Genomic DNA, 26,902 nt, shown 5'->3' on the forward strand with positions numbered 1-26,902 from the left:
GCCGCCCCTTTCCCTATGTCCTCTTTTTGGAACTCCCATTATATGTATATTGGTATACTTAATATCATTTTACAGGTCTCTTTATCCCTGTTCATTTTTCTTCAAATTTTTAAATCTGTTTTTCAGATTGGATAATTTACTATCATGTTGAGATGCTCCAGTGAATTTTTTTTCCCCTACTTACTTCTTCACTTCAATTATTGTACTTTTCAACTTGAGAATTTCTATTTGGTTCTTTTTTTCCTTTTAATATAATTTCTATCTCCTTATTGAGAATCTCTATTTGTTGATTCATTATTGTTTTATTTTCCTTTAATTCTTTATACATGATTTCCTTTAATTCTTTGAACATATTTATAATAACTGCTTTGAAGTCTTCATTAAACCCCAAATTCTGGGGACACTCAGAGTAATTTCTATTGACTGTTTTTTTCCCTGCCTATGGATCATACTATCTTGTTTCTGTGGATATCTTACAATATTTTGCTGAAAATGAGACATTTTAGTTAATATATTTTAGTGACTCTGGAGTCTTATTTTTTTCTCAAGAAGGCTGTTATCAATTGCTGTTGGTTGGTTTATTCTTTGATAACTTGTTCAGCTAGATCTGTAAATCTGCTTCCCCCACCCCACTGTAACAAGCAGAAGTTGGTATCTTTTCTCATTTTTTTTTCTTTTCTAAGAAAAAAGTTTTAAGTTTTCCTTTCTTAAGCTTGGTTTCCTAAGGGTCACCACTGTGTCTGCATAGCTTAGTGGTCAACCAGTGACTGAAAAGGGGTTGCATTCAAATACCTTAGCTACTAAAGCTTCCATCCTATGCCAGTGGGCAGGAGAACACATTCAAAATTTAGGCCACTTTCAAGTCTGTCCTTGTTTTTACTTTCCACTGAGATCTTTCCCTGCACATGCATACAGCCTCAGTGCTGGTCTTCATGGCCTACCTCAACCTGGGAGAACCTTCACACCTGGCCAAGCAGGGAAGAGAGAATGCAAGTAGCCCCAGGCAAGAATGCCACAGAGTCCCACAATTCTTTCCCAAAGTTCAGCTATTTTCAAGCATAAGTACTTTCCAGATTGTTGCATCCCTCTGATCAATTTCCAGAGCACAAAGATGGTTATTTTTGCCAATTCTGTCCAACTTTATAATTTCTTTTTTTTAAAGAGAATTTTCCAACTTTCTCATATGGCTATAGCCATTCAAATTTGAGAATATTCCTATAGCAAACAATTTTTTCCACAGAATTTAGTCAACTGCAACTGAAATATGTGGATGATTACATTAATGGTTCTATACCTATAGGAAATCCCACTACTCAAATCAAACCTAAACTTTTATTTCTCCTTTTTCCTTTATTTCTATATTTCTATTATTCACTAATAATTAATCATTTATATAAAAGCATCAGTTGATTTCCTATTACGTGCCAATCCACTACTTTTTAGACCTTTTCAACCTGTATCACCAGCACTCTCATGTTAGGCAGCCCTATACTATAATTCAACTATATGCTTCATCAAATTATAAATTACTACATGTTGTGAGCTTTCAATGCTGCCCTATCAACCATAATAATACAAAACATTTATGTGACGCTTACTGTGTGCCAGGCATTATTCTAATTGCTTAACACAGGTTAATTCACTGAACTCACAACAACTCTATGGATAGTTACTATAAATATCTCTGTTTTATAGATGAGAAAACAGAGACTCAGAGAAATTAAATAACTTGTTTAAGATCATATAGGTAGTAGGTAGAAAGGAGATGATCTGAATTCAGGTACTCAGTCTCCAGAATCCCTGTTGTTAATCACAACATTACACTGCTTTAAGAGTGCGTGATCTGCAAATGCCAAGAATCTATTACTTCACTTTGCTATCACCAAATCCACAAGGGGAGTGAAGCATATACTTCAAAAGACTGTACTCACAGTCTTTTCACTTGAAATTACTGTATCTAGCATTCAAAATGACTACTTTTTATTAAAGTGAACTGCTCAAAGAATTTTTATATTAGAAGTTGCTAAACTGTCTTAAGAGAAAAGCTGCTATTATAAAACAAACAGCATAAGCATATCCTAAACGTATCAAATCCATTTTCAAAATCAGACAAGTCATGTCCACTGATTGAAATGTGGAAGGCATTAAACATCTGAATATAAATCTAAAATATCAAACATTAGTAAGAATTAACTATAACTATAGCATGTTTTTTAATATTTCAGGAAACATATAAACACGTAAGTTCTTCCTTTCTTGTTAAAATTGGCTTTCCTGCCCCCATTCTTTCCAAAACATGACCTCATTATGAAATTCCAATAAAAGTTCATATTTTGACTTTTACTAAAGTCAATTTACCTTAGTTCATGGACTCTTCTATAATTTTGCAAGTGTAAATCTACAGGCAAAAGTATAATTGTTTACCCATGACTGTCTTGCTTATTCTGCCATTTTAAATACTCTCCCAGGCCTTCTGACAGATCACACAAAGATTCTATTGCTAAAAGAATGTGTCAGCCAGTGGCAAAACCAAGACAGTCACTGCCAACCTCCTTTCTCCTAAAGAATAGGCAATAAAGCTGAGCACTGGAGGCACAGAAATTTGTTTTGAAGGTCTTTTTCCTCATATAATATCTTTCAACTGACAAAGCAATTGTGTCATAAAGAACTAAAAGTACACTGGGAAGTACAAACATCCATGCTGAGGATCTGTAAATATCTTTTTTTAAAACCGCATTTAAAATGTAACTATGTTTACTTTAGCACAATTCACTTGGACTGAGATGACTAAACCATGGGTACAGGGAATTATGAAATCTAGGAAGAAAGCAAGGAGCTGAAAAGACCAAAGGGGAAAATCTCCTCAAAGTGGAATAATTCTTTCCACATAAATCATTTTGTGATTTTTTAAAGTAACCTTTATGAACCATGAGGTAGTGGAAGAGGAAAGTCAAAATGACAAATTGCTAATCATGCCAAGAGACCCCTTTTCCCTTTCCTGATGATGTTTCCTCAACATGAGTGGTAGTTTCCTTAGGCAGGCCAATGACAGAATGCTGCTTTAACTATATAAGCTATACATATCTGTATTTGGGAACTTAACATATCTTAAGCTCAGACCCCTTTACAACATAAATTCTGATAGACAGGAGTAACAGACCTTTATTAATTAATGTGGGGAATTCTATTCTCAATATTATATAATAATGACTACTTCTTTAAGAAAGAGAAACAAAAAATAGCAGTTGCTAGCCTTCCTTAAATTAATAGCCAAAAAAATACTTTGAATTTACCTTGCTGTGCCACAACAAAGGATATGAAATCAAATGAGGAGCTGTCCTTTTTGCCCATTAGCATGAAATGTTTTATGTATCTTTGCACTACCTCTTAATCCTTTTACAAAGTGCTCAGGGTACTCTCATCTCACTATTTCCAACCTGATTATGTTTCTTCAGATTTTACAGAGTCTGGGCAAATTAATCCTCCTGAAGCACGACTCTGATCCTTTCACTCTTGTGCACAAAAACTCCAAATCTCAATTTTTTACTGAATTAAATACTGTCATTCTCCCCTGGTGTTCATGATAAGAGAGCCCCAACTTCTCTTTCCATTCTCATCTACTTACTATTACTCATCCCTATATTCATCCTTGTACTCTAGATAAACCAAACTTTTGATTTCCCAAACTGAGTCTTTCTGACTCCTTCCTTGCCTTTGTTCAAGCTTTTCATTCCACCCAGTTATTCTCCCACATCCAAGCTTGCAAGCCAAAATTCTGGCTAAGCCTCCGCAAAAATAACACTCACTACACAAAAACTTTCCTAATACCACCACTGCAACAATTATTACCTCTTTATCCTGATTCGCCAAAGTATTTTTTTAAACCTCTCTGATAGCCTTTATTAAATCCATCTGTGATATAATTATTTGTGAATCTCAAGTTTGTAGCTTATGACACTATGCCATACATATATTCGTTGAATGGAACAAAAATCACTGCTCAAGAGAATACTAGGTAATACTCTTCTTAATATTTTCTCCCCTCCCCTTTTCTCTTTCTTTTTTTTTTACAAATTTTGTTTTCCCTGATTTAAAAGATAATTCATGTTTCATTAAACAAAAATTTTAGTTCTTCATCTTTTTCAAATAACTTTTCCCTTGATATTTTCCCAAAAGCATAGGAGATCACAGTCCTGACAATTCTTGCTGATTTGCTGTGAGCCTATCACACCTCAATGCTAACAACCCTCAGTGTACTCATCAAAACTTGCTCTTCAAAACCAGGTGAGCATTTTACACATGGCGAATCAATTTAAGGAGCTCACTAGAGTTCCAAGCCTACCTCTGGGATACTGAACTTTAATTATCAATAGTCTCTTTCTTCAAAGCCACCAGAAATACACCAACTGACACCAATATTCAAGTTTCATGAATGGATCTACAAGTGATCTAACTTGGCAAGATTTTCTACCACTTCTCTCCTAAGTAGCCCATTCCTACGTTTATAAATATAGCCATTCGCCATATACTATCTCGAGACTAGCTCTAAGGAATGAACTCTTTAAAAAGTTTAAAAAAAAAAAAAAGAAAAGAACATAGCCATTCACATATGGTTACAAAATGTAATAGAGCAGCTCCAGACCAGCTGAAAGCAATACTTACATCTCACACCTACACAGACATATGGAATTGACTAAACATTAGCCTGGATTTAAAATAAATAAATAAATAATGCCAACAAGCTTTACCTATTCTCTCTGACATCACCAATACTCAGATAATAGTAGAAGCCTAAAGATATACAGTACTAGTTCTGAATTTGTAATTAGTAAAGGGTCCTCCTTGTCTGAAACTAATTTCTTTAAGATTTTGGAGCTGTGGGCTCTGCTAATTTGCATGGTTGATATACTTGGCCAATACGTCAATTAAATTACCTGTTGAATGAGTGAGCGAGCCTCTTCAGAGACACATTCTGGCATGTTCAAAGTAGTGTGAGTATTTATTCCTGCTGGATGGCACTCAACCAGAGTCTGAAACAATCAATCAGGTACACTTCTTATCCCAAACAATATCATATTCTGTTCCGTCACAGGGTTTATGGACAGCAAATACAGAAAGCTCAACAACCACCTTAACTGGAGGTGCAGTAATCACCACAGTACCCTCTAAGCAGTTTAGGACAAGGGCTATGAGCCCACAGAACTCTAACTGAAATACAGGCAGTCATCAAAATCGCATCATAAGCTTAGGCCACTCACCCTTTTCCCTTAGTTATAAAGAGAGTGGCTCATAATAGAAAAACTTCCATTATACCCAAAAACTAAAATGGGACTTGATATCTCAAATTTTTTAGTGTTCTTAAAAACCTTCAAAGTTGAAAAGTTGTTAATAATAATGCTTTATATATGTATAGCACTTTATGGTTTAAATGTATGTACCGGTGACTTGTGTATTCCACAACCATGTTAGGCGCTCAGTATTAACTACATATTTAAGGTAGATGACTACTTACAAAAGTATGACTGTTCATTTCCTCTGTTTTCATCCCAGGAGGCAATCTGCACAATACTCAATTAAAATCTATTAACTATTAACCTCAAATATCTTACTTAAAAGTTATTGATCAGAGAGAGTATAAATTCTCTCTGATCAATAACTCTCCGTTAAGCCAGAACGGACAGGAAAAATTACAGTATTGAGAAAAAAGATAATATTACCTTTAATATCTACATGAATTTTCTAAAATGATAATTCCCTCCTGGTTTCAGACAGGTATTTAAAACATACAGAGAATTTAAATCCTTACATGAACCTTACAGATTTAACTCTGTTGAAACTGACTCATAGAAAAAGAAGAGAGAGTGTGTAGTCTTATATCTCGCTATGGACTAACTGTGACATAACAGAATTTTACCATCAATTTATTCAATGTAATAGAATTCAACTTTTTAAAAAATCTGGAATCTTGATAAACATGCATTTTTCTACCCCCCCCCCTTTTTGGTATCAAGGTTTTCTTAGTCCCTGACCTAAAAACTAAAGGCAAAGGCTAAATAGTCTCAATTTGAAATCAAGGTAGCATCTGGATAAACTTAATAAACCTCCAGGTCACTGCTTACCTTGCCAGTGAGAAGCTCAAAGAGGACAGCACCCAAACTCCACCAGTCACAGGCTTCCGTTTCTTCCGTGATTGCTCCAACCTCTAAACACACCAAAAAAGGTTGATATTAACATTCCAAAGGTCAATTAAGCTCTCAAAATTAACATGTATTAGCAAGGTGACCTTTTTAATGCTGAGAGAGCACATACTAAATACTACTGGGTTTTCAAAATTCCTGAAAGTTACTTATCCTTCTGGTCACCTACTGTGGTTGCATTTTTTTATGCAGTCATATATTAAACTGAGACATTTGTTCTTTACTTGATAGAGGGACACCTTCAAGATGCTATACTTAAAAGTTACATGAATCTACTAGATGAACATTTTGATTAATTTTTCAAATTTGAGAATGTACAGCCAACCCTATCTCAGGGGTCATTTTTTGTTTTAGAAATAAAGACTCTAGGTTTCAGAAGGAACTTCAAAAATTATCTAAACCAGTATTAATTATCCTTTGAGTTACAGACTAGAAACCAGAGAGGTGAAATGCCTTGTCCAATGTCATATAGTAAATCAGAAGCAGAACTAGGACTTAGTTTATAGTTTGATCCCTCTCCTAAGTAATCAATTGTTTTCAACTAAAGAAGGAGGATGTGAAATGCAAATTTACCCATTTTATTATTCAGAAGTACAGATAGATATGGTGTTTTAAGCCACAACTGAAACTACTGGCTAAGATGAGGGCTTTTAGAATATCTCCAAATTACAGTTTTATCTGTGTTATCCCTATCTCTCACCAGCACAAGTTCCTGAAATGTAATACGAGTTTTCAGGTGTCATCCTTCAGTTTTCTTCACAAATCAGCAATAACTCCTCATTTCACCATTTTTGAGGCTTTTAGCTCTTAAGTCATGTTTGATGTCTTCTTGTCCTTTCCTAATGACATTCAATTAGTCACTAAGCCTGAATATATCTGCCCTTTCATTTCCATTAAACTGACAAAACACACTTACTATTTGTCTGCAGGTAGCCCAAAACTCACAACAATCATGTTGAAAAGGTTTTAAGTAGTTAGGTTGGAACTTGGACAATAATAAGTGGAAGTGGTGCTCAGGCACCCCAGCCTTTTAACCAATACTTAGTGAATCTACTGTGTTGGAGAACCAAAAAAACTCATAACACAGTTCGAGTTTTAAGTCTTGAAGCAAAGGTCATATGGATAAGAAAAAGAAAAAAAGAGCCATTTCTATGCAAAATACTGAAATTACTCCACTTCAGCAACCTCCTTCCTTATCTCTGCACCTACTGTATTCTGGGCTTCACAAGGCCTATGTACAACTATACCCTTCACACCAGCTCCTACCCATCTTTCCTCCCCTTATTGTGCTACATGCCAAATCACAACCTCCATTCTCTAACTTAGCTGCTCTCAGCTAGGTGGTAAAAAGAAAACATAGATATTTAACTGACTCATATTATTGTGTGAATGACCAAAAGGCTTCCTCCGAGAGCCATCTGCATTCATAAAATAGCAGCTTGCTTGAAAAACTGAGAACTGTCTTACTATCTAACAATAGAGGTTTAATTATACATGTTTTGACACATGAATTCAATGAAATATTACTACATAAGCATTTTAAATGATGTATTCACACAAGGTTTAGGTATATAACTAAATGTCTGGATATATTAAATTTTAAAAAAACAAGCTATAAAACAATAGAATCTTAATTTTAAAAGTACATATATTTTTAAAAGACTGGTGGGAAAATGTAACAAAATGTTTTAGTGCTTTGCCTCTGGGATGGTGAGATTTTTATTTTCATTCTTATACTTATTAACCTACACGAATATCTAAGTGGTACAATTTTAAATGTATAGCAAGATGGCATGAAAACATTCAGGCTTGTTGGAGCAGGAAAGATGAAGCTATATAGGCCAGTCCTCCCTAAGAGTCTGTTTGCCTATAGTTTCCTCTACAACGTTACACTTGATCTTAGCCAAGAGGCCGAGAAGCAATCCTCTAAAACTTTAATGTATCATATATTAGAGACAGCAGTGGACTAGGAATCAGAAGTCCTGGGTTAAGAGCCTTAAGGAATTCACTTGATCTCATCCATAACACGAGGGTGAGATCTGAGGACCTCTAGGTTAAATTTAGCTCTATAATCTACGATTCTGATACTTAAGGATTCCCTAAAACAGTGATTTTCTTGAAGGACAATTCCTTGGGGGCTCTCATTCAAAGTACTTATGTTACCCCTCCCAGATTCAAATACACTGCCCCCACCCCCATTCCCAAGCTCCCCATAGAGAGCCACCATCACCTTTGGAAGTGTGCTCCAGAAACTTTAAAAAGGATGTGTGTTCTTAGAAACTTCAGAAAAGGAGAAGAAATTTACCATAGCCCTGTCATCAAATATAACCTTTTGCACATTTCCTTCCAGTCTAAGGCAGGCAATGGATTACATCACTTCCCTGTTCAAAATTCTGAAATGGCTTCTCACTGAACATTAAATAACATTCAAATGTCTTGCTTAACCAGGCATGTATATATATTCAGGCCTCTATAATGAGGTCTCAACCTATCAAGATTCATTCAAACACGTATAAGCAGTACAAACTAGGTCCCCTGCTAGGCACTATTCCTCCACAGAACACTATGTACTCACCACATTGCTAAATAATGTGAAACTAAAATCAGTTTTCAGAGTTAATGCCTTTATTTTTAAATATCTTGCTCAAAAATTTAAGTTATGTCATTTTCTTTAATCATAAAGCAAGCAGTATATACTCCTTAGTTTTAGAAAGGTGTTACATGTTCACAACTCAAGACCCCAAATTATTGATCAGCCATCTGTTTTGAATATGCAACCTCCAAGTCTCACTTTCCGTGTCTGAAGGTTGCTAGTAGGCACATATTGTAATAATGATAGTTGCAACAACAAAGCAGTAGCTAACATCCGTTGACTGTTTACCATATGTAAGGAACTGTGTTTAACATTGTACGTGAATTATTTAAAATTTCCAAGCATCCTTACGGAGAACTTACTTGGGCAGAATGACTTTGGAGGAGAAAGAATACTATATTTGTGTGTTCAGGGAAAAGAGGAATGCCTGACCCAGTCAGTTCAGAGAAAGCTGTGAAGATCAGATGGTTTTATAGGGTCTAAGAACATGCCCTGAGGAGCTGTAGACTAGAACCACACTCCAAGTCTCTGCTCACAAAGGTTTGCTGTCAAAATTGAGCAAAGGGTTATTGTGGTAAATCTATGCAATGTAATCAGTGACTAATATAATTTATAAAGGGAGCTTTCAAATTCCCCTAAAGGTGCGCTGGGTGTGAAATGTGTCAGAAAGAGGAGAGGGGAGGGGAGGGGAGGGGAGGGGAGGGGAGGGAGAGGGAGAGGGAGAGGGAGAGGGGGAGAGAGAGAGGGAGAGAGGGAGGGAGAGAGAGAGAGAGAGAGGGAGAGAGAGCGAGAGAGAGAGAGAGAGAGAGAGAGAGAGAGAGAGAGCGAGAGAGAGAGAGAGAGAGAGAGAGAGAGAGAGAGAGAGAGAGAGAGAGAGAGAGTGTGTGTGTGTGTGTGTGTGCACGTGCGGGCACGCAGGCGGCTGGGGGAGGGGGATCTCTGATGCTACCATAAGCACAGTGCACCCTCCTGAGCATCAAAGATTTTTGTATGTGCGGGAGGTGGTAGGATGTTGTTTTATTATTAAAAGAAACACAGACCCATTATGGAACAGAATGTAAACCTTGCATGGATCTGCAAGATAAAAAGACTTCAAAGAAACTTCAGGATCATATTATTAGTCTCAGAGGTCCCCATTTCATATCACCTCTACAGTCAGAAGTACTTGGGCAGAGAAGTTTGAGAGTCACTTCAGGAGACAGACAAGGTGTTATTCCTTTATTGGTTTCTGTGACATTGTTCAACTAAGGAGTCTAAGAACTAGGTTCACTGGTTTTTATGCTGCTTTGAAATCCCTCACAATTTTCTGCCAGAGTCCTTAACAGGTAGATAATGACCAACATACTGCTTCAAATGTGGATGCTACAGTGTCTGACGAGCACCAGTCTGAACGTCAGGCAACAAAGACAGTAGCAAGAGACCCAAGCAGGCCCTAAAGTTAATTTAATTCCCATTTTCAGTCGGCTCGCTTTCTGGCCCAGGATGCGGGATGCCCCATGTGGCACCTGATAGAACTGCTGGTGACACCCTAGCACCATCAACCTTAGTCTACTTCATTCACTCCCCATTTCTTTTCCCATCTTTCCTCGATCTTTCCCTCTTCTTTCTTCCACTGACAGCCTGCTTCTTTTCCCCTCACCTTATTCTCTTTTTCCTCCCCACTCTTGGCTGTCATTGGTTAAGCTTTCTAATGGCACTTGGGCCTAAAGAAATTACTGATCCCATCTAAGAAAAACTGCTTCTGAAAGTCTGAAGACAACTAGGCTGAATGTCATCTTTAATCTGACTGGGCTAATAAAGAAGGATAGCAACTCTGAAAAGTTAATTTTTTTCTCATGGAAATCTGGAAAAAAGACACTGAACAAGTTTTAAATCCATCCCCTTAACAGTGCAGCTTGAACCACTTCAAAATGACTTTATATTAAGCATTCATTAATTAATGTGAAACTGACATCATGACCAACTGTCCTTGATTTTAATAGATGACTCTGAACTACAACAAAGAGTTCTATATTTAGATAAGATACAAGGAAGAACTTCCTAACGGCTCAGGAAACTTAAATATTAGAACAACTGGAAGAAGATACTTATATAATTTCTTCTTTAGGGTTTTAAAACAGAATTTCACTTTCTTTTCTTTTTTTTTTTTTTTTTTTTTTTGCGGTACGCGGGCCTCTCACTGTTGTGGCCTCTCCCGTTGCAGAGCACAGGCTCCGGACACGCAGGCTCAGTGGCCATGGCTCATGGGCCTAGCCGCTCCACGGTATGTGGGATGTTCCCGGACCGGGGCACAAACCTGTGTCCCCTGCATCGGCAGGCGTACTCTCAACCACTGTGCCACCAGGGAAGCCCTCACTTTCTTTTAATAATCAGAATGAAAGATTTTGATTGTCTTTTCAACATCCCTTATAGATCAATAATTCTTAGGTTAAAATTTTAAAGATATACCTTGAAATTGCATTGCCAAAAAGAAGACCGAGGTTGTGTGGCTGTCAAAACCAATACTCTGAAACTGCTTTACTTGCAAAATCTATATAAAATTTTAAGCATAAACCAAGAGTACTGATTCATATATAAAACTACATGATAGCTACTACAAACACCAGGTGAACAGTCAGGTATATTGTGTCAAAAGCAGAGAATATAAAGAAATATCAAATAAATTTGTGAGGGTTCTTTTAAAGTATAACATAGTAAAGCTGAGAAATCCCTTTAAACTCCCTACCTTGAATTTTTTAAATCTCTGGTGGGAAAAAAAGCAGAAAAAAATTTTAAAGGATAAATTCTGCACTGCTTTATCAATTTTCAAAATATTTTCACTATAAAACCCAATGTCTTCAGTTCCCATGCATGCCCCTTCCCCTGACACTACATTCTATATTTGCAGTTTCCAGGGTGGTAAAGCAGTAGTATCCTTACTCTCCACAAGGACAGCAGGGCTATAAGCATTAAGCAAAGGGATCAGGGGGGGAACTAAACTATTCCCTAAGAAAACAAACAAATCCTCAGATTCTTCCCACAAAAACTCAAAAAGAGACAGTGATATCAAAGAATCCTGAATTTTTGTCTTTGAGTCAAAGAAATGTATTAACAGGGCTCTAGTTCTGCTACTGTTTGAGCCTGGCTGGGTATTTTAGCTTTTCTGAAAATGAGGACAGCCAGACCTCTAGCATTCTTTCTACCTGTAATTTTACAATCCTGAAAGTGTTTTCAAAAGCACTCATGAGCCTTTCTCCTAACTTCTTCTCCCTCCATTAACCTAAGATGCCCAAAGAGTGGGATTATGCTAAAATGAGCCAGCATTCCACATTCGTCCTTCTTCTCCTTTCTACCCACAGCCACCCTTCCTTTCCCTAAGAGACCTGGTGGGAAGCAAAATGAATCAGTGTCACTAAACCTAACCGTTACCATCTTTTAATGTAATGGAGACATAAAATCAGCTCCAGATTAGATTTCAGCTTGTCCAAAATTTTTGGAGGACATCAAATATGTGAGAATAGTTTAGTAAAATTCTAGAAATCCCACTTTAGCACTATCAATCCTCATACTCTAACACAATATAGAATTTTATGGATTCATACTAATGATTCAAACTATCATAATTCACAAGTGAATAAACAAGTTTAAATAAAATAATAAAGATACCACAACGTAAAAATGTGCCTTGCCTACCTTTGTTTCACTCACGTTTAACACCTCATAGAACACTCTTCAACAAGCCAGGACATCTCTCAGAAAAATGATGCTGCCTTAGTAACCCATATTGTCAAAGGGCTTGCTAAAACATAGACTAAGAGAGTTTTATAGTCCTATGATAGAGTTTACTAAGTCTCCCTCTTACAGCCAAAAATAATACTGTTAATCTGACCCCAAAACTGTACTATAATAAGCCTTGCTCCTGAAAAGTAAAAGAGCGAAAAAACAGAAAGCCTGGACTCAGGAAACCGTAAAATGTCTCTATCTGTATAAGAAGTGAAGGGAAAGAAGCAAAGTATACACTCTTAGACTTGAGAAAGTCTGAAAGACACTGGAGAGACCATTCGGTCCCAGAATTACTGAGATCATGACATATACTATCTACTGGCCCAGGCCCTGTCTTTTAGGGCTATATAGTTTAAGCCACATGGATGTGTCAAAGACATGACTCAGAAATAACTGTAGATAATACTAAAACTATGATGGAAATTGTACAGAGAATTTTAAAAGCTGGAAAATGCATCTCAAACTCAAGCTTTATAAATGAACACCAACCTTCCTATAAAACTTTATAAAGATGAATCACCCAGCTCGGTGCTTTGTGACCACCTAGAGGGATGGCATAGGGAGGGTGGCAGAGAGATGCAAGAGGGAGGAGATATGGGGATGTATGTATATGAACAGCTGACTCACTTTGTTATAAAGCAGAAACACACCACTGTAAAAAATTATACTCTAATAATGATGTTAAAATAAAAAATAAAAACAAAGAAAAAAAAAAGATGAATCACCTTGCATTTTAAGTAACTGTGAATTCCCAAATTCAGAATTTACTTTTCTTTAACAGACATTACTGTTATGGTGCTTGATAAATAAGTGAATATGATATTCTACATTTAGCTCTTTGATGGATTTGTTAAGGCACATTTTCAGACTGGTGACATCACTTGATTCTCCACTAAGGGAGACCCACACAGGTCATCACATCCTTCTTCTTACCTCTACTGATCACAACAAATAGCTACCCATCCCCATTCCAAAAATCTTTAGAGACAATTCCATGACCTCCCTCTGGCAGTTATGTTCTACTGTTGCTGTCTTCCTTTCAGGATATGATAGGAAATACAGTAAATTCAGAGTTTTCTTAGAAGAGAATTTCACATATAGAGAATTTCTATTTTAATTTAGAGCAAGTATTTAAATATTTCTCCCAAACTCTTTTCCTTAACTACACTTCTTTAAATAAATAGAATCTTAGATGCCTCATTTCTCTTCACTTTCAAAGTTATAGTAACTGTGGAACTGTTATTAAGAGGTCATATAAAACTCAGTGGAAAAGCAACAATTGTTGCAAATCATGTGTTTATATAATGGTCAAATTAAACCAACATTTAGATGTTGAAAGAAATAGGTACATAAACGATAGAGCACTTTATCCAAATATCAGAATGATGGAACAATTTTAAAGCCACAAACCTATAGAATACATTAAAATGAGAGTCAACAGTAAGTATACTTTCGGGGGGGGGGGCAATATAGTTTCTAAATGCACAGGGCTTTTTTTCCAAAACAATATTTTAAATTTTGACGTTAAATACCTGATCTTAAGGATTCCAACTCTCTCTTTTTGGAAAAAGAAAAAAAGTAAGAAAAATACATTAGCTTTTAGAATAAAAGAGAGCTCTTTGGTGAATAAGACAATATAAAAATTAAGCCACATTCTTATAAACCTTAAAATTAAGCACCACATACACTTTTATAGTATCAAAAAAAAATCTGTGGTGTCTAAATTTTCCATAAATTCTGTAAGTGTTCAGTAAGATTTAAAACACTATTACAATTAGTTTGTTAACTTTCTTCCAAGGGAGTCAAGACTTCATTAATGGCCTTAGATCGTTTTTTTTTTTAAGTGTTTTTTTTAAAAAATCTGATCTATCATTAGTGACATACTTGGACCAAGGGTAAAAGAACATCTTTCTTCTGCAATGAGCATTCCATGTTAGCTAGAGCATGCAAACATTAGTCCTGTGTTCCTACACAGTCTTTCCCTGCAGCATCTGTTGCTAATTGAAAGGGACTAGAATTACAAAATTCTAGTCAATTTCTCTCACCAGCTCTTGCTGTGTATAAAGATTTTCTATGCAGGGGCTGAGCATTAGTCTTCCACTACAGCTGATGACTAAAGAGCTAAGAGAAAGAAACACAGAAGAAACCATTTCTTTTTTCTTTATATATCCAACAATACATGGAACTAAACTGTGAGAAGAGGGACAGCTAAGCATATCTTATGTTAGCTTGGTAAATTACAATTCTGTAAACATAACTATTCACCTATAAAGTCTATTAATGTCCTAGTTAACCAATTGTGTATGTCTTCTGCTTGGACAGTCTCTTCTTTTTATACACATCTTCAAAAGTAACTGTCAATATTAAACCAATTATGCCTTATTTCTAGCTCCTAGGCATAGTACCTGGAACATAGAAGGCACTTAATAAATGTTTGTTGAACAACTATCTCCATCTTGTGTTTTGTAGCACAGTGCAATCAAAACACCTCCAAAGGCCTCATCACATGCATTTTAAGTCTACTGAGCACAGAGATCTACCTCAAGTCCTTCTGCACCCTTACATGTGGTAGGCCAGAAAGTTTTCAACATTATCTAAAGCATACTCTGGCTGCTGGCTGAAACGCAAGAATGGAGGTGATGATGGTGGCTTAAAATGGGGTGGTCTAGTGGACACCTTCCAGGGCTCCCCTCTGCAGAGCACAATGACTGCTACAGTTTGTCCTGGCACAGGTGGCATGCGGTAAAGAAAAGAAGCTGGAAAGCCCTGGGAGGAGGAAGACAGGACTGGGAGATAAATCAAGGTTTCCCCTGTCCCTGTTCAATGGAAGGAATCTAGACACACAATTACATGAAATGTGCTCCAATGGGTAAGCTGGTGATAACATCTGAGTAACTCTAGAGCCTGGAATCTGCATTTCCTAGCCCATCCTTTCAAATGGGCATTTTGCTCCTTTTTTCTTATTTTATATTTATATTTATATAGTTCTATTGACATTTCAGAAAATGCTGGCTGCCCAGTTATCTGTTCCACATTCCATAAAGTCCTTCAACAACGTACTCAATCAATGATTCAAATGCCTTATTGGTCGAGTAGAGAATATGAACTGTTTAAAAGTTGCTGGTATCACATTGCTCTAACTCATGAGAGTGTTATCAGGGAAGACCAGCAACAGGGGCGAGCACTTTCCAGAGGGGAGAACCTGCAGCAGCTGGGGCTCAGCGCTCCTGCGCATGCCCCCCACGGTGATGGGAGAGAGGCGGTGCTGCCCCCCTTCCACACACGTGCCTTCCGGGCTCATCCCAGTCTCTAGGCTTGCTTCCTGCTGCCACCACATGACTAATTCAGTTGGTTTTCAGGTAATCAAATTATATGAAAGCCGGGGCCTTGGGTTGTACTGCGGAGACTTGAACGTAAGTACTAATTCAGGCGAGTTTAACCAAATTCTGCTTCTCCCACTACCCAGCTTTTAATTCCTTGTTGTCGTGGTGACCTGGCAACCATGTTCTGAGCTTTCCTGCAATTATCTGCACAACTTGGGTCAAAGATCCTTGATTTAACTACATTCAGCATTCCAGAGCCAAAAATTACTTGTTCGAGGAAGTTTATAGGTATCGTTACTATACAGTTTTCTTGTGAGATAAACTAAGAAACAGGTAACTACCATATGACTTCTGGCTGACTGATTATAATTCTGAGCTCTATACAATCTCGCTTACTCTCACCCTGCGTTTCTGGTAGGAAAAAAACCAATAGCATGCTCCATTTTCCATTGATCATATCACAACTCCATTCTGAATAGCCATCGGGTGTCACAGTGTTACCCAACCAAAGCCATTACAGTTGATTGATGAGAAAAAGGCTAACTGAAAATTGTGAAAATGACAGGCGCAGTTTTCTCTCTCTCCCCGCTGCTCTGTTGCTGTGTTAGGCAGGCAGAGCTACATGCACTGCTATTAACGGAGCTTCAGGAATTCTATTTGCTTTATCACCAATTTTTTAAAACCTTAGCATTTTTAAACATTTATTTGAAGGAAGTATTTATGAATAATTGTTTAGAAGGAGTCAGCCCTGGTTACTTCCTGGAGATTCAAACTGACACAATTTTACATGGTATAAAAACTGATGATTTGGTCAAAGTAGCTAGCCAATAGTTCTGGTACATAATGTTGAACTCAGTATTACATCTTCTTTGTTAAATACCACAGGTAAAAGATAGTTCACTTTCTTCTTTATAATAATATGGTGGTGAGACCAATTAACTGAACAGTTGCCAAAAATCCATTTAGACCTTAAAATTAAGAAGCATTACACTGCAGCTATTACTTAAAACATTGTAAGTGTCTAACCTTGAGTTCCTCTTCTAAAAAAAAATTTGTCCAAGATCATAAAGAAAAAGATGTAGAGTAAATAAGAAGTTAAAATTAACTTCCTCTGAATAATCTAAAGCTTGAAGTAAACCCCCTATTCCCCAATATCAGGTAGTACTAGGAAATGTACAGAGATATCGTTTTTATACAGGAGGGGTGAAACACAGTATCAATTCTTTCACCCTTATCAATTCTCTAGTTCTAACAGCTCAAGAATTTCTTCCCATGAGAGGAATTAATGTGTTATTCACTAAGGTGACGAATAACAAGGACTGAATACTCTGCTATTACTCTGTCTCATTCTCACCACTAGAGACAAATCACATTCTGGCCTGATGAGAAGTATGGTTTCAGAATGGGTCTATTTCAACATGGAGTGACCTTAATGCAGAGGTGAAGGTGACTGGCCCATTTTTAGGGGGTTTGTGAGGACTCCAGGATACACCCTACCTAGGGATGGATCCCAAGGTTTCAGACCCTCAAACATGTATAAAGTAAGCCTTTACTCTTCTTTCCATCAGAAGGGTCTTGCCCTTCTGGACAAGGTTAAGACTTGACTTGAACCTCTTTTTGCTTAGCCTAATATACTCATGGCACAAGCTTCATCAGTATACAGGGGTGGAGTGCAGCAGGGAATTTTCCTCAGTGTAAAATTTCCGCTATTCTATGGCAAAATTGAAAAGATACTGGTTCTCTCAAAGAAGACGTAGAGTTAGTTATATAACATTAGGAACTAAAGGCAAAAGATTAAAAGTACTTGCTAATCATTCGAGGAAAACATTAAAACATTTACTATGTACATGGGAGCTACTGTTGAAGTTTTGCTTAAGGGTAAATCAAACAAAACAGTTCCTGTTTGAAACATAACGTTTAAATATTAACCACAAATATTTCATTCTTTTAAAATTATTTCTATAGCTCCCTGTTGCCTTTTTCTTCCTTCTCCTTTGGCGGGGGTGGGCGGGGGGAGACTGGACCAGGGATGTAGCCATATTTCCTGGTTATAACATTATTATTTCAAAATATACATCTATATCCAGTTGCTTTCTCTAGCAACTTCATTCACATGCCTAAAATGAGTTTCCTCACGCATGGTGAAGTTACCCAGGACCCAGAAATTCTCAGATCTAAATGATTCTTTCTTCTTTTAAACAGCTTTGTTTGTTAAAAATCTTGGCATTTAAATTTCACCCTACTCAAAAGTTGTCTTGGCTTTTTTCCTGCAAATGAAAACAGTTTCCATAAATTCCTCATTTCCGTATTATATACTTTATGTGCAAACTATAAATGAGTAAAAGGAGAATACTTAGAAAGTCCTTCAAGTGAAATAATTTTTTTAACCTTACTGATGTTAGACAGGAAATCAGTATTTATTTCTCGGCAGAAAAGTTCTTGCCCTTAATAAGATGGACTTGAATTTTGACATCTGTGATCTTCTTAATATTCAACAAATCTATTTCAGACAGATATATGATAAAGCAAATATTATAGGATGTTAATTGCAGAATCTAGGTGATGGGTAAATATGGGTGTACAATTCTTCCGACTTTTCTGTATGTTTGAAATTTTTCAAAATAAAATGTTAAGAAGAAAGTTCTTAAAAATCTATTTTACTACTGGTAAATTAAGGCCTAAAAAGTCTTAAATAACTTGCCCAATGTCATGCAATGAGTTAATGGCTGATGTTAGAAAAATATTGTTTTGGTAATTCTCAATTTCATCGTAACATTCTAAATCTTAAACCTACGATGCCCTCGTGGTATTTTTAAACCATCCATGGTCTGAGTCCTAGATCTAATTATCAAATACATAACTATCACACAGAGCACCATGCTTAAAAAGCAACTAATCGTGTGTAAAGCATGTGTATGAAGAAAGGCAGGGGAGACTACGCCCCAAAAATATATTCATGGATTATTTGATAAAGTCAGGCTAGAAGAGCAAAGAGTAGTAGTAAATAAATGTTATGCTCTAAAACTGAATTTTGCAGAGAGTTATCAGCATGATTTTCCTATGTTTCACTTTTCACCGTCAGCTGTGAGCTGTTTCCAAGTGTGAAATCGCCTAAGAGAGGAAGCAAAGCTGTCATTTGACATCTGGGAGCGTGGAGATTGGGCTGCGGTAAAAAGCACTTTGGACTTCTTCAATTTACACACATATTCACCTATAAATTCTCAAGTGTGAAAAGTATTCAATGAGAAATATCAATGTAAATTTCAAGCATTTATAAAGGCTCAAAATCGGGTGGAAACTAAAGGTGAAGGACACACTCATAGGACACCATATCAACTTGTTAAGACTAGAATGGGAAACTTAAGTGATTATGTTAGCGTAATAACTAACATATAAACAAGTTTATTCACTTGTCTTAGATTGCATATTAAACTTTCAAATCCAGTCTTTTGTGTTTTATGTGCTTAATAAGTTCTATTTTCTAGCTGCTTTTTTATGATGAGAGACGAGACTGCTAAGAAAAAAATACTGGTAAAAGAAAAAATAAATACTTTCTTGACATTTTATTTTTCCTTTATACTAAAAATACTATAAAAAATTTATTCTATATTATGATAAGTTAATAGTTCCAATGATAAAGCACATTAAATCTTCTAAATACATGTGTGTTCGTGTGTATATACAAATTGAAATAAAATCAGAGTAACTTCAAGGAAGTCCTCTGGAGAAGAATAACCAATTAATTCCAGTTATTCTATAATTCTCCAGATTATTCTATAATCTCTCATAACAAAAAAATAGAAGAATCTGTCTAAACATCTCTCAATAAAATATCTAAAACTCTCCTCATGTGGAAACTAGACAGTGTTATATTTATATCGTCAGGCTATACAATCTATTCCCACTTTGGGGACTATTTCTTTGCTCTTTCTTTCCTGAACTCCGTTCTGTGTTTCTGTGGTATGAAAGGAACCCATTTACCATGAATGATGTTTATTTAAAATAAAACCTTTCGAGAGAATCATCCTAGATAATCTAAGGATACAAAGTGAACCTAAAAGGAACGGCTTCTACTTTGAAAACAGGGCTGGGTTTCATCAGTGAATTCGTATTCTCAAGACCCTCTTGATGGGTCTGCAGCTGCAGCCATTTATTTGCTGGCTTTTTCACAGATGTAGACAGAGAAAAAGCTCCATGGTTTTTGTCTTTTTGTTGTTGGATTTATTTTCCTTAATATAAAAAAGTGGCAACTTTTTTTAAAAAGTTCTTCATTTCACTGTAGAAACTTGTGAACATCGGACATCCCTGGTAGTATACATCGTTGAAATGACTATGACTTTTAAAATCTAAGATCGCAAAGTTGGCAGAAATTACACTTAAATAACAGAAGGTGATCATTTGCATTTCAAAATTTATCTGTCTTGCTTTTCCCCTCAATTAGACCAAAACATGTTGATTCACAGGTTTCTGTGTGTGTGTTTTCTTTTTTAAACTTATTTATAGAGCAGAATAATGGCCCCCCTGCTAGTTTGGCATTTGCTCAAGTTTCTGTCCATGTAAATCGAATCTGTTACTGGAAATTTTTCTCAAAATATAAAGGCACATCATCCACAAGATAAAAAGATACACTGCTGATATTATAAAGTACAGGGCAGGTGGATAATGTTTTTAGGACAAATGTGTGATAAGGATTCCCAGGAGGGAGGCGTGGTAGGGGTAGAGGTTGCATGCTGTTCAAACAGAAGTGAATCGTTCTCATCATAATCTTGTGACAACTTTACTTTCTAACCAAACATCAGCTGCTTAACATGCTTTAGAGTTACTTGGACAAAAATACTAAGGTTAGAGTTGGGAAACAGGAGGGCAAGGGGACGTAGGAGGAGAATTACTTCAACCCTTAGTATTGCAAAGGACAGATCAAAAGATGACTTAGTACTCTATGTCCCCGTGTGTTCATTGATTTGTGATTTTTAAGCATTGAAACATTAGCTTCTTATCATTGCTCCCACCCCTTTGAGAAGAGGAGCAAAGTCTACTTGTATTTCTATCAGTAGCACTGCTATTCAGTTTTAAAACAAACAGTAATTCACAAATTTTTGTTCCAATTCCCCTTGCATTATAAGCAATGGGCAGGAGTACACACACCTAACTGAGTTCTGCAACTCTAGGTTTAAGACCATCTAAATTAGAACACCAGCATCACTTTTCAATTAAGGTCATTACTGATTGAGTTTTATACTGTTGATAAAACAAATTAATAGACCCAAGGAATGGAGAGACTTCCCACATTGTTCAATGCATGCCATAATACTAGAACACTTTTGTAACTCACAAAGCTTGAAAGTACAATTCTTTTATGCAAATAGTTAAAACAAAGCCCTTCTTCAGACTACAGCTTTTTGCAAATGTTAGTGAAGGACAACCTGGACGAAGACAGCAAAAATCCATTAATGGTAGACTGCCACCTGCTGGTAAACTATGAGAATTGTGATTTCTGGGAAAAGGCTTAAAAATTAGAACTTGAAAACTGATCGCTATTAAATTCAGTACACAAAACTGTATTTCAGTACACAAAGTTGAAAGTATGTATTTGCTGATGTATGTAGTATGGTTTTATTCCACATATATTATAATTCTCAGGAGGTCACATGCTATGAAGGTTAAAGTGAACACGCCTACAGTTTGAAGAAAAATAATCTGCTAGAAAGCCGAAGTACAACCTTACAGATAGTTTTCAACAAGAAAGTAAGAAGAAAACTAGGAAAAAAAGAGTCAGTTATAAACATTAAACTGCCCCATAAACATATGGTTTTGATGTGAGGCTTATACTGCACTTGACTTCAGGATTTAACAGGTTTTACTTAAAAGAACTCCCAGATTTAATTTTGATCCTAAAACCCTGAAATTCATTATAATTAACATATATTTATTTATATACATTGGTACCTAAAATGTTACTTATAATCCAATTAGAAAGGGGAAGGGTCTGTTAAAAAATAAACCAGATAACCATAATAAAGTGATTTCACTATGAAATTTTTTTGTTATCCCATTAACTAAATCATACTAATAAGATTTCAAAAGCCAGCATAATATTATCTATTTGAGAAAGAAAAAAATGTAGGCATGCTCTATCACCCCTAGGAAGAAATAAAATCAAACAATCCTAATTTGGGGGACGAAAGAGGAAAGAAAAGAGTATAACAGTAAGAAGAAAATCTAAATCATTGTTTTCAGAAAATAGTTTTAGTATATTTGCTTTGCTGATTGAAAAACTGTGCTATTTCTCAATACAGAAATAATTCTTAACAATGAAAATGGTAACTAAAAACAATATAGCTCTTTGAATCCTAATTATAATCATTTCCCATTATGCAGGGAAACAATGTTACCATCAATAATAATGCTGGTTTGCTAGTAAGCATTAAATACTGTATTAATCAACAACTAAGCGTATCATGTCAATACAATCAGTTTGAACCTCCTCTGAAAGCCAGAGGGTGACAAGTAAAGCAACTCTGGCCATTCAAAGAGGCTGAATGCTAGGCAAAAGGTGAACAAACTTTGGATTCAAACACAGCCCCATCTGCACTGATGACAGACAGAAACTAACTCAAATCCAATTCATATGCTTAAGAGACCTATAATTATCAGCAAAGGATCTAACACCCCCAGAAATAAATCTCTAATTTAAAAAAACAGACAATACAGTAAAAGTAAGAGAAACCTGTTGTGTCAAATATTTGGTTATTTCAAAACAAGAAGAATATGCTTCCTAAAATTTCTCAAATATGGAAAGAACTCTTTAAAATCTGCTCTAAAATGCCAGGATGGCACATCACTGAAATCACAACATTGCATTTTTTTTATTTCAAATTTTATCCATTTTTAGCCTTAGGAATTTTACTTTTTTAGTCATCTACCTCTCACATCTTAAAAATCATCCATTTACTGGGCTTCCCTAGTGGCACAGTGGTTAAGAATCCGCCTGCCAACACAGGGGACAGGGGTTCCAGCCCTGGTTTGGGAAGATCCCACATGCCGTGGAGCAACTAAGCCTCTGCGCCACAACTACTGAGGCTGTGTGCCACAAATACTGAAGCCCACCTGCCTAGTGCCCGTGCTCTGCAACAAGAGAAGCCACCACAATGAGAAGCCCATGCACCACAACGAAGAGTAGCCCCCACTCGCCGCAACTAGAGAAAGCTTGAGTGTGGCAACAAAGACCCAACTCAGACAAAATTTAAATAAATAAGTAAGTAAGTAAGTAGACTGTCCTCTGTGACTATGAATGGATAGACAAATGGATAAAGAAGATGTGGTACATACATACAATGGAATATTACTCAGCCATAAAAAGGAACGAAATTGGGTCATTTGTAGAGACGTGGATGGATCTAGAGACTGTCATACAGAGTGAAGTAAGTCAGAAAGAGAAAAACAAATATTGTATATTAACGCATATATGTGGAATCTAGAAAAATGGTACAGATGAACCGGTTTGCAGGGCAGAAATAGAGACACAGATGTAGAGAACAAATGTATGGACACCAAGGGGGGAAAGTGGCGGGGGTGGTGGTGTGATGAATTGGGAGACTGGGATTGACATGTATACACTAATATGTATAAAATGGATAACTAATAAGAACCTGCTGTATAAAAAAATAAATAAAATTCTAAAATTAAAAAAAAATCATCCAATTAAAGAGGATACTTAAAGGTCCTTTTAAACACTAAGAAGTTGACATTTCTATGAATTCATGGCCAGTTCTAAGAGAAGTATAAACCCATTTAACATCATATACTAACAAATATACATACACACATATACTATGGATTCTGTAATGATTTTTATCCCCCAAATTATCTTTTGTAAAGGGTTAAAGAGATAACCAAATCCAACATATTGTCAACTGCTAGTGAAAATACAACTTCAATAAAGAAATGAGAGCTGCCAAACTACTTTTCCAAGTGAAACATTTTAGGAGATTGCTCTAACCTGGGGCACAGTACATTCTCTCTATGGCATCGCTGTCACAGGAATCTTCAACCTCACTCCACCTGCTAAAATACGTTAGCTGAATGTGTCCTAAAAACAAAACGACAGGAGAAATCAAAACATTTTTCTCTTCCATTTTCTGCAGAAGTGAACTGTAATTACTCCTTTTGTAGCTAAAAACAGTATCATTAAGAATAATGGCATCATTAAGTACTAGAAGCTATTACTGGGGGTGAATTTGCTGCACTGATAATGAAGCTCTAGACAGGAAATGAAGATACTAATTACAAGATAAAACGCCTACTCAGTTAATTGGAAGCAACAGCGAATAAAAAGAAATGCATTTGCAAAAGTTCCTGACCTCTATCATTCAATAAGATGTTGTTTGGGTTCAAATCGCGGCACACAATTCCCTCTCTATGTAAAGCATCAAGGGCTACCACCATTTCAGCTGCCCATCTTTGAATACAGCCCTCTGGGATGTAAAACCTGGAGTTTAATGCTAATTTTTTATCAAGGTCCTCAAAAATCTGGTGTATTTCCTTGTCTCCTTCTAGTGCTAACCCACTCTCTGCCTTAGTCTCAGAGTCTCTCTGAAATACAGTCGGCTCCTCTTTAGCCAAATCATCAGTTTGATCTGTAAACAGCAATACTTCTTCAGTTTTTAAAGTGTCTATATTTACGTTATATTCATTAGCACCTGAGAGTGGGTCAGAAATATGGAATAAGCTTTCTTTTGCGTTGTTTGCTGTTACTGCCGATGCAACCAAGCTAAGTCCTTGAAACTTAGGATCCGAACTGTGTAACAAAGACACGTCTCCCGCATTACTATGATCATCAGCTGCTACAAATAACATCCCAAGATCTCCCTGTGCGTAGTGTTTCTCTGTGATACTACGGGATTTAGGCCCACAGGGATCGCTCAGTTCCTCTGTGCCTTTTTCTTCACGTGCTTGGCACTGTTCAGTACTAAGCCTGAGGCATAAAACATCAGGGGTTTCCAACAGTTTACTTTCTATTATGCCTATATTAGTCTGTGTGAACTTAGTAGGTCCCATTGCTGCACCATCTTTCATTGGCTCCAATTCACCAGGCAGATTTACAAGAAGATCAGGCCTTCCTTCATCAGTACCACTGACATCATCAAAAGCAGCATCTTTAAAAGAAATAACCGGGACTGAGTCATCTGAGCCCCTGCTAATGGTGTCATGAGCTATAAACTCTACCTTGCTTTCACTAGTACTAAAACTTCTGGAAGTGCTGTCTCCATCAGAAAGAGTGAAGAATGGTTTCAAAGGCTCTGACTTTAGACTATACAATTTTTCTCCAAAATCAAGTCCTAAGAGTTCACTAGTGCTATCCTTACTATCTATTCTAAAGAATTCCATGGGGCTGTTTTTAGATCTACTGAGGGAATCTGATGTTCTTGGAGAACTAACTGCTTCCAGGCCATCATCTCCAGGAAAGAACTTCAGCTCATGGGCTGTCAGCTGTGCGCTGGGGCTGTCACTGTCAGCAGCAAGGTGTGCTGCGAAGTTTTCTATAGCTTTGGTATCAACATCATTCCTTTCAGTCTTTATGAAAAGCTCCTCATTCAAAGACCCTGGTTCAATCTTTTCTTGCCCATATTCATTGCATAATGTTAAATAACTAGTAGTACATTCTTCTTCTGAACTTGAGCCAGAATCTGGCCATTTTGGAGAGCTGTCTTGCCCATCATCATCTTGGGTGCTATCATCTTGAGAGCTTGGAGTAAGACTAGTCTTCAAAGGCAGAATTTTAAGCATGGCTCCACCATCACTTTCTCTGGATTCAAAGCTGCTGCTGTCCTGAGGACTAGATGTTGGCTGTTGCAGTTGAACTTTAGCAAGTGAAGATTTTTTCACTGCTTCGATGTCAAAGCTTTCTTCAGGACTTCTGTTTAGAAACTTACTGATATATGACCAGAGTTTGCCACCTGTGAATAAGCATAACCAAAAAAAAAAATTAAGAACACCAAATTAATGGTTACTTATTGAAGCCATTAAAAAAACAAAAAGTATTCTAATAATCAATCAAAAGCAAGTCAATGATACCCATTAATGTCAAGTATGCTGTAAGAAGCAATTTAATAAAGTGACTTCTTGAAGAATAGTCGAGCTTGGATTTGGGATTCACGACAACAAAGAGTCTAAATAAAATTTTTGCAATGAAAAGAAAACTAAATAACTAACTAAAATGCTTTCTTATTATTGCTGACTGGTGAGTACAGTTTCAAGCATATCTCCTAATATCAATTATTTTTTAAATGACAACCTATTTCTTCCTTTGAAGAGAAATTGGTTATAACAAATACTAATATGAAATTTCACAGCTAAAATTCTACTTTAATGTTAAACATAATTTACTCTAGAAACATCTATGTTCTGCTCTGTTTATTAATAATTTTTTCAAGCATGGCCACCAAAGCTCTATTGACTAGAAACAGTATTACAAAAAAAATAGTTAAATTTGATTCAGAAATCTTAAAAACAGTAATTGTGGGAGCATACTTTGTAAAGATATAACTATTGCTCCCAAAAATAGGAACTAATACATCAAAAATGAAACCCTGTACTAACAAGGAGGAAGCAATTATTTTCAGCACTTTTTTTTTTTTTGCGGTACGCGGGCCTCTCACTGTTGTGGCCCCTCCCATTGCGGAGCACAGGCTCCGGACGCGCAGGCTCAGTGGCCATGGCTCACAGGCCCAGCCGCTCCGCGGTATGTGGGATCTTCCTGGACCGGGGCACGAACCCGCGTCCCCTGCATCGGCAGGCGGATTCTCAACCACTGCACCACCAGGGAAGCCCTCAGCACATTTTTCAATGTCATCATTAAACATCATATACCAAGGGGAACTAAATCTTAGGGGAAATAATCACTGACAGTCAATTATATGTGTAAAAAGGTCAATGGAAGCATCCAAAATATCTTTCTCTCCTTGGCATTTCATTTCATTTCGAGAAACTCAATAAATACATAAAGCACCCAATACTGTGCCCAGCAA

At 36.6% G+C, this 26,902-nt stretch overlaps 1 protein-coding gene across 1 annotated transcript in view; it reads right to left on the reverse strand.

Moving 5' to 3' along the window:
- RPS6KC1 (ribosomal protein S6 kinase C1) overlaps positions 1 to 26,902 on the reverse strand; it is a 233,326-nt gene that overhangs the window by 28,431 nt on the left and 177,993 nt on the right. Inside the window, exons 11-14 of the mRNA XM_082658336.1 lie at positions 24,236 to 25,831; positions 23,875 to 23,964; positions 6,120 to 6,202; positions 4,935 to 5,030 (exon numbers count right to left, since the gene is read on the reverse strand). Coding sequence (XP_082514462.1) covers positions 4,935 to 5,030; positions 6,120 to 6,202; positions 23,875 to 23,964; positions 24,236 to 25,831 — 1,865 coding nt within the window. The remainder of the gene's footprint in view (positions 1 to 4,934; positions 5,031 to 6,119; positions 6,203 to 23,874; positions 23,965 to 24,235; positions 25,832 to 26,902) is intronic.

This window comes from Grampus griseus (genome assembly GCF_964374135.1).
Source record: "Grampus griseus genome assembly, chromosome: 1".
NCBI classification, from domain to species: domain Eukaryota; kingdom Metazoa; phylum Chordata; class Mammalia; order Artiodactyla; family Delphinidae; genus Grampus; species Grampus griseus.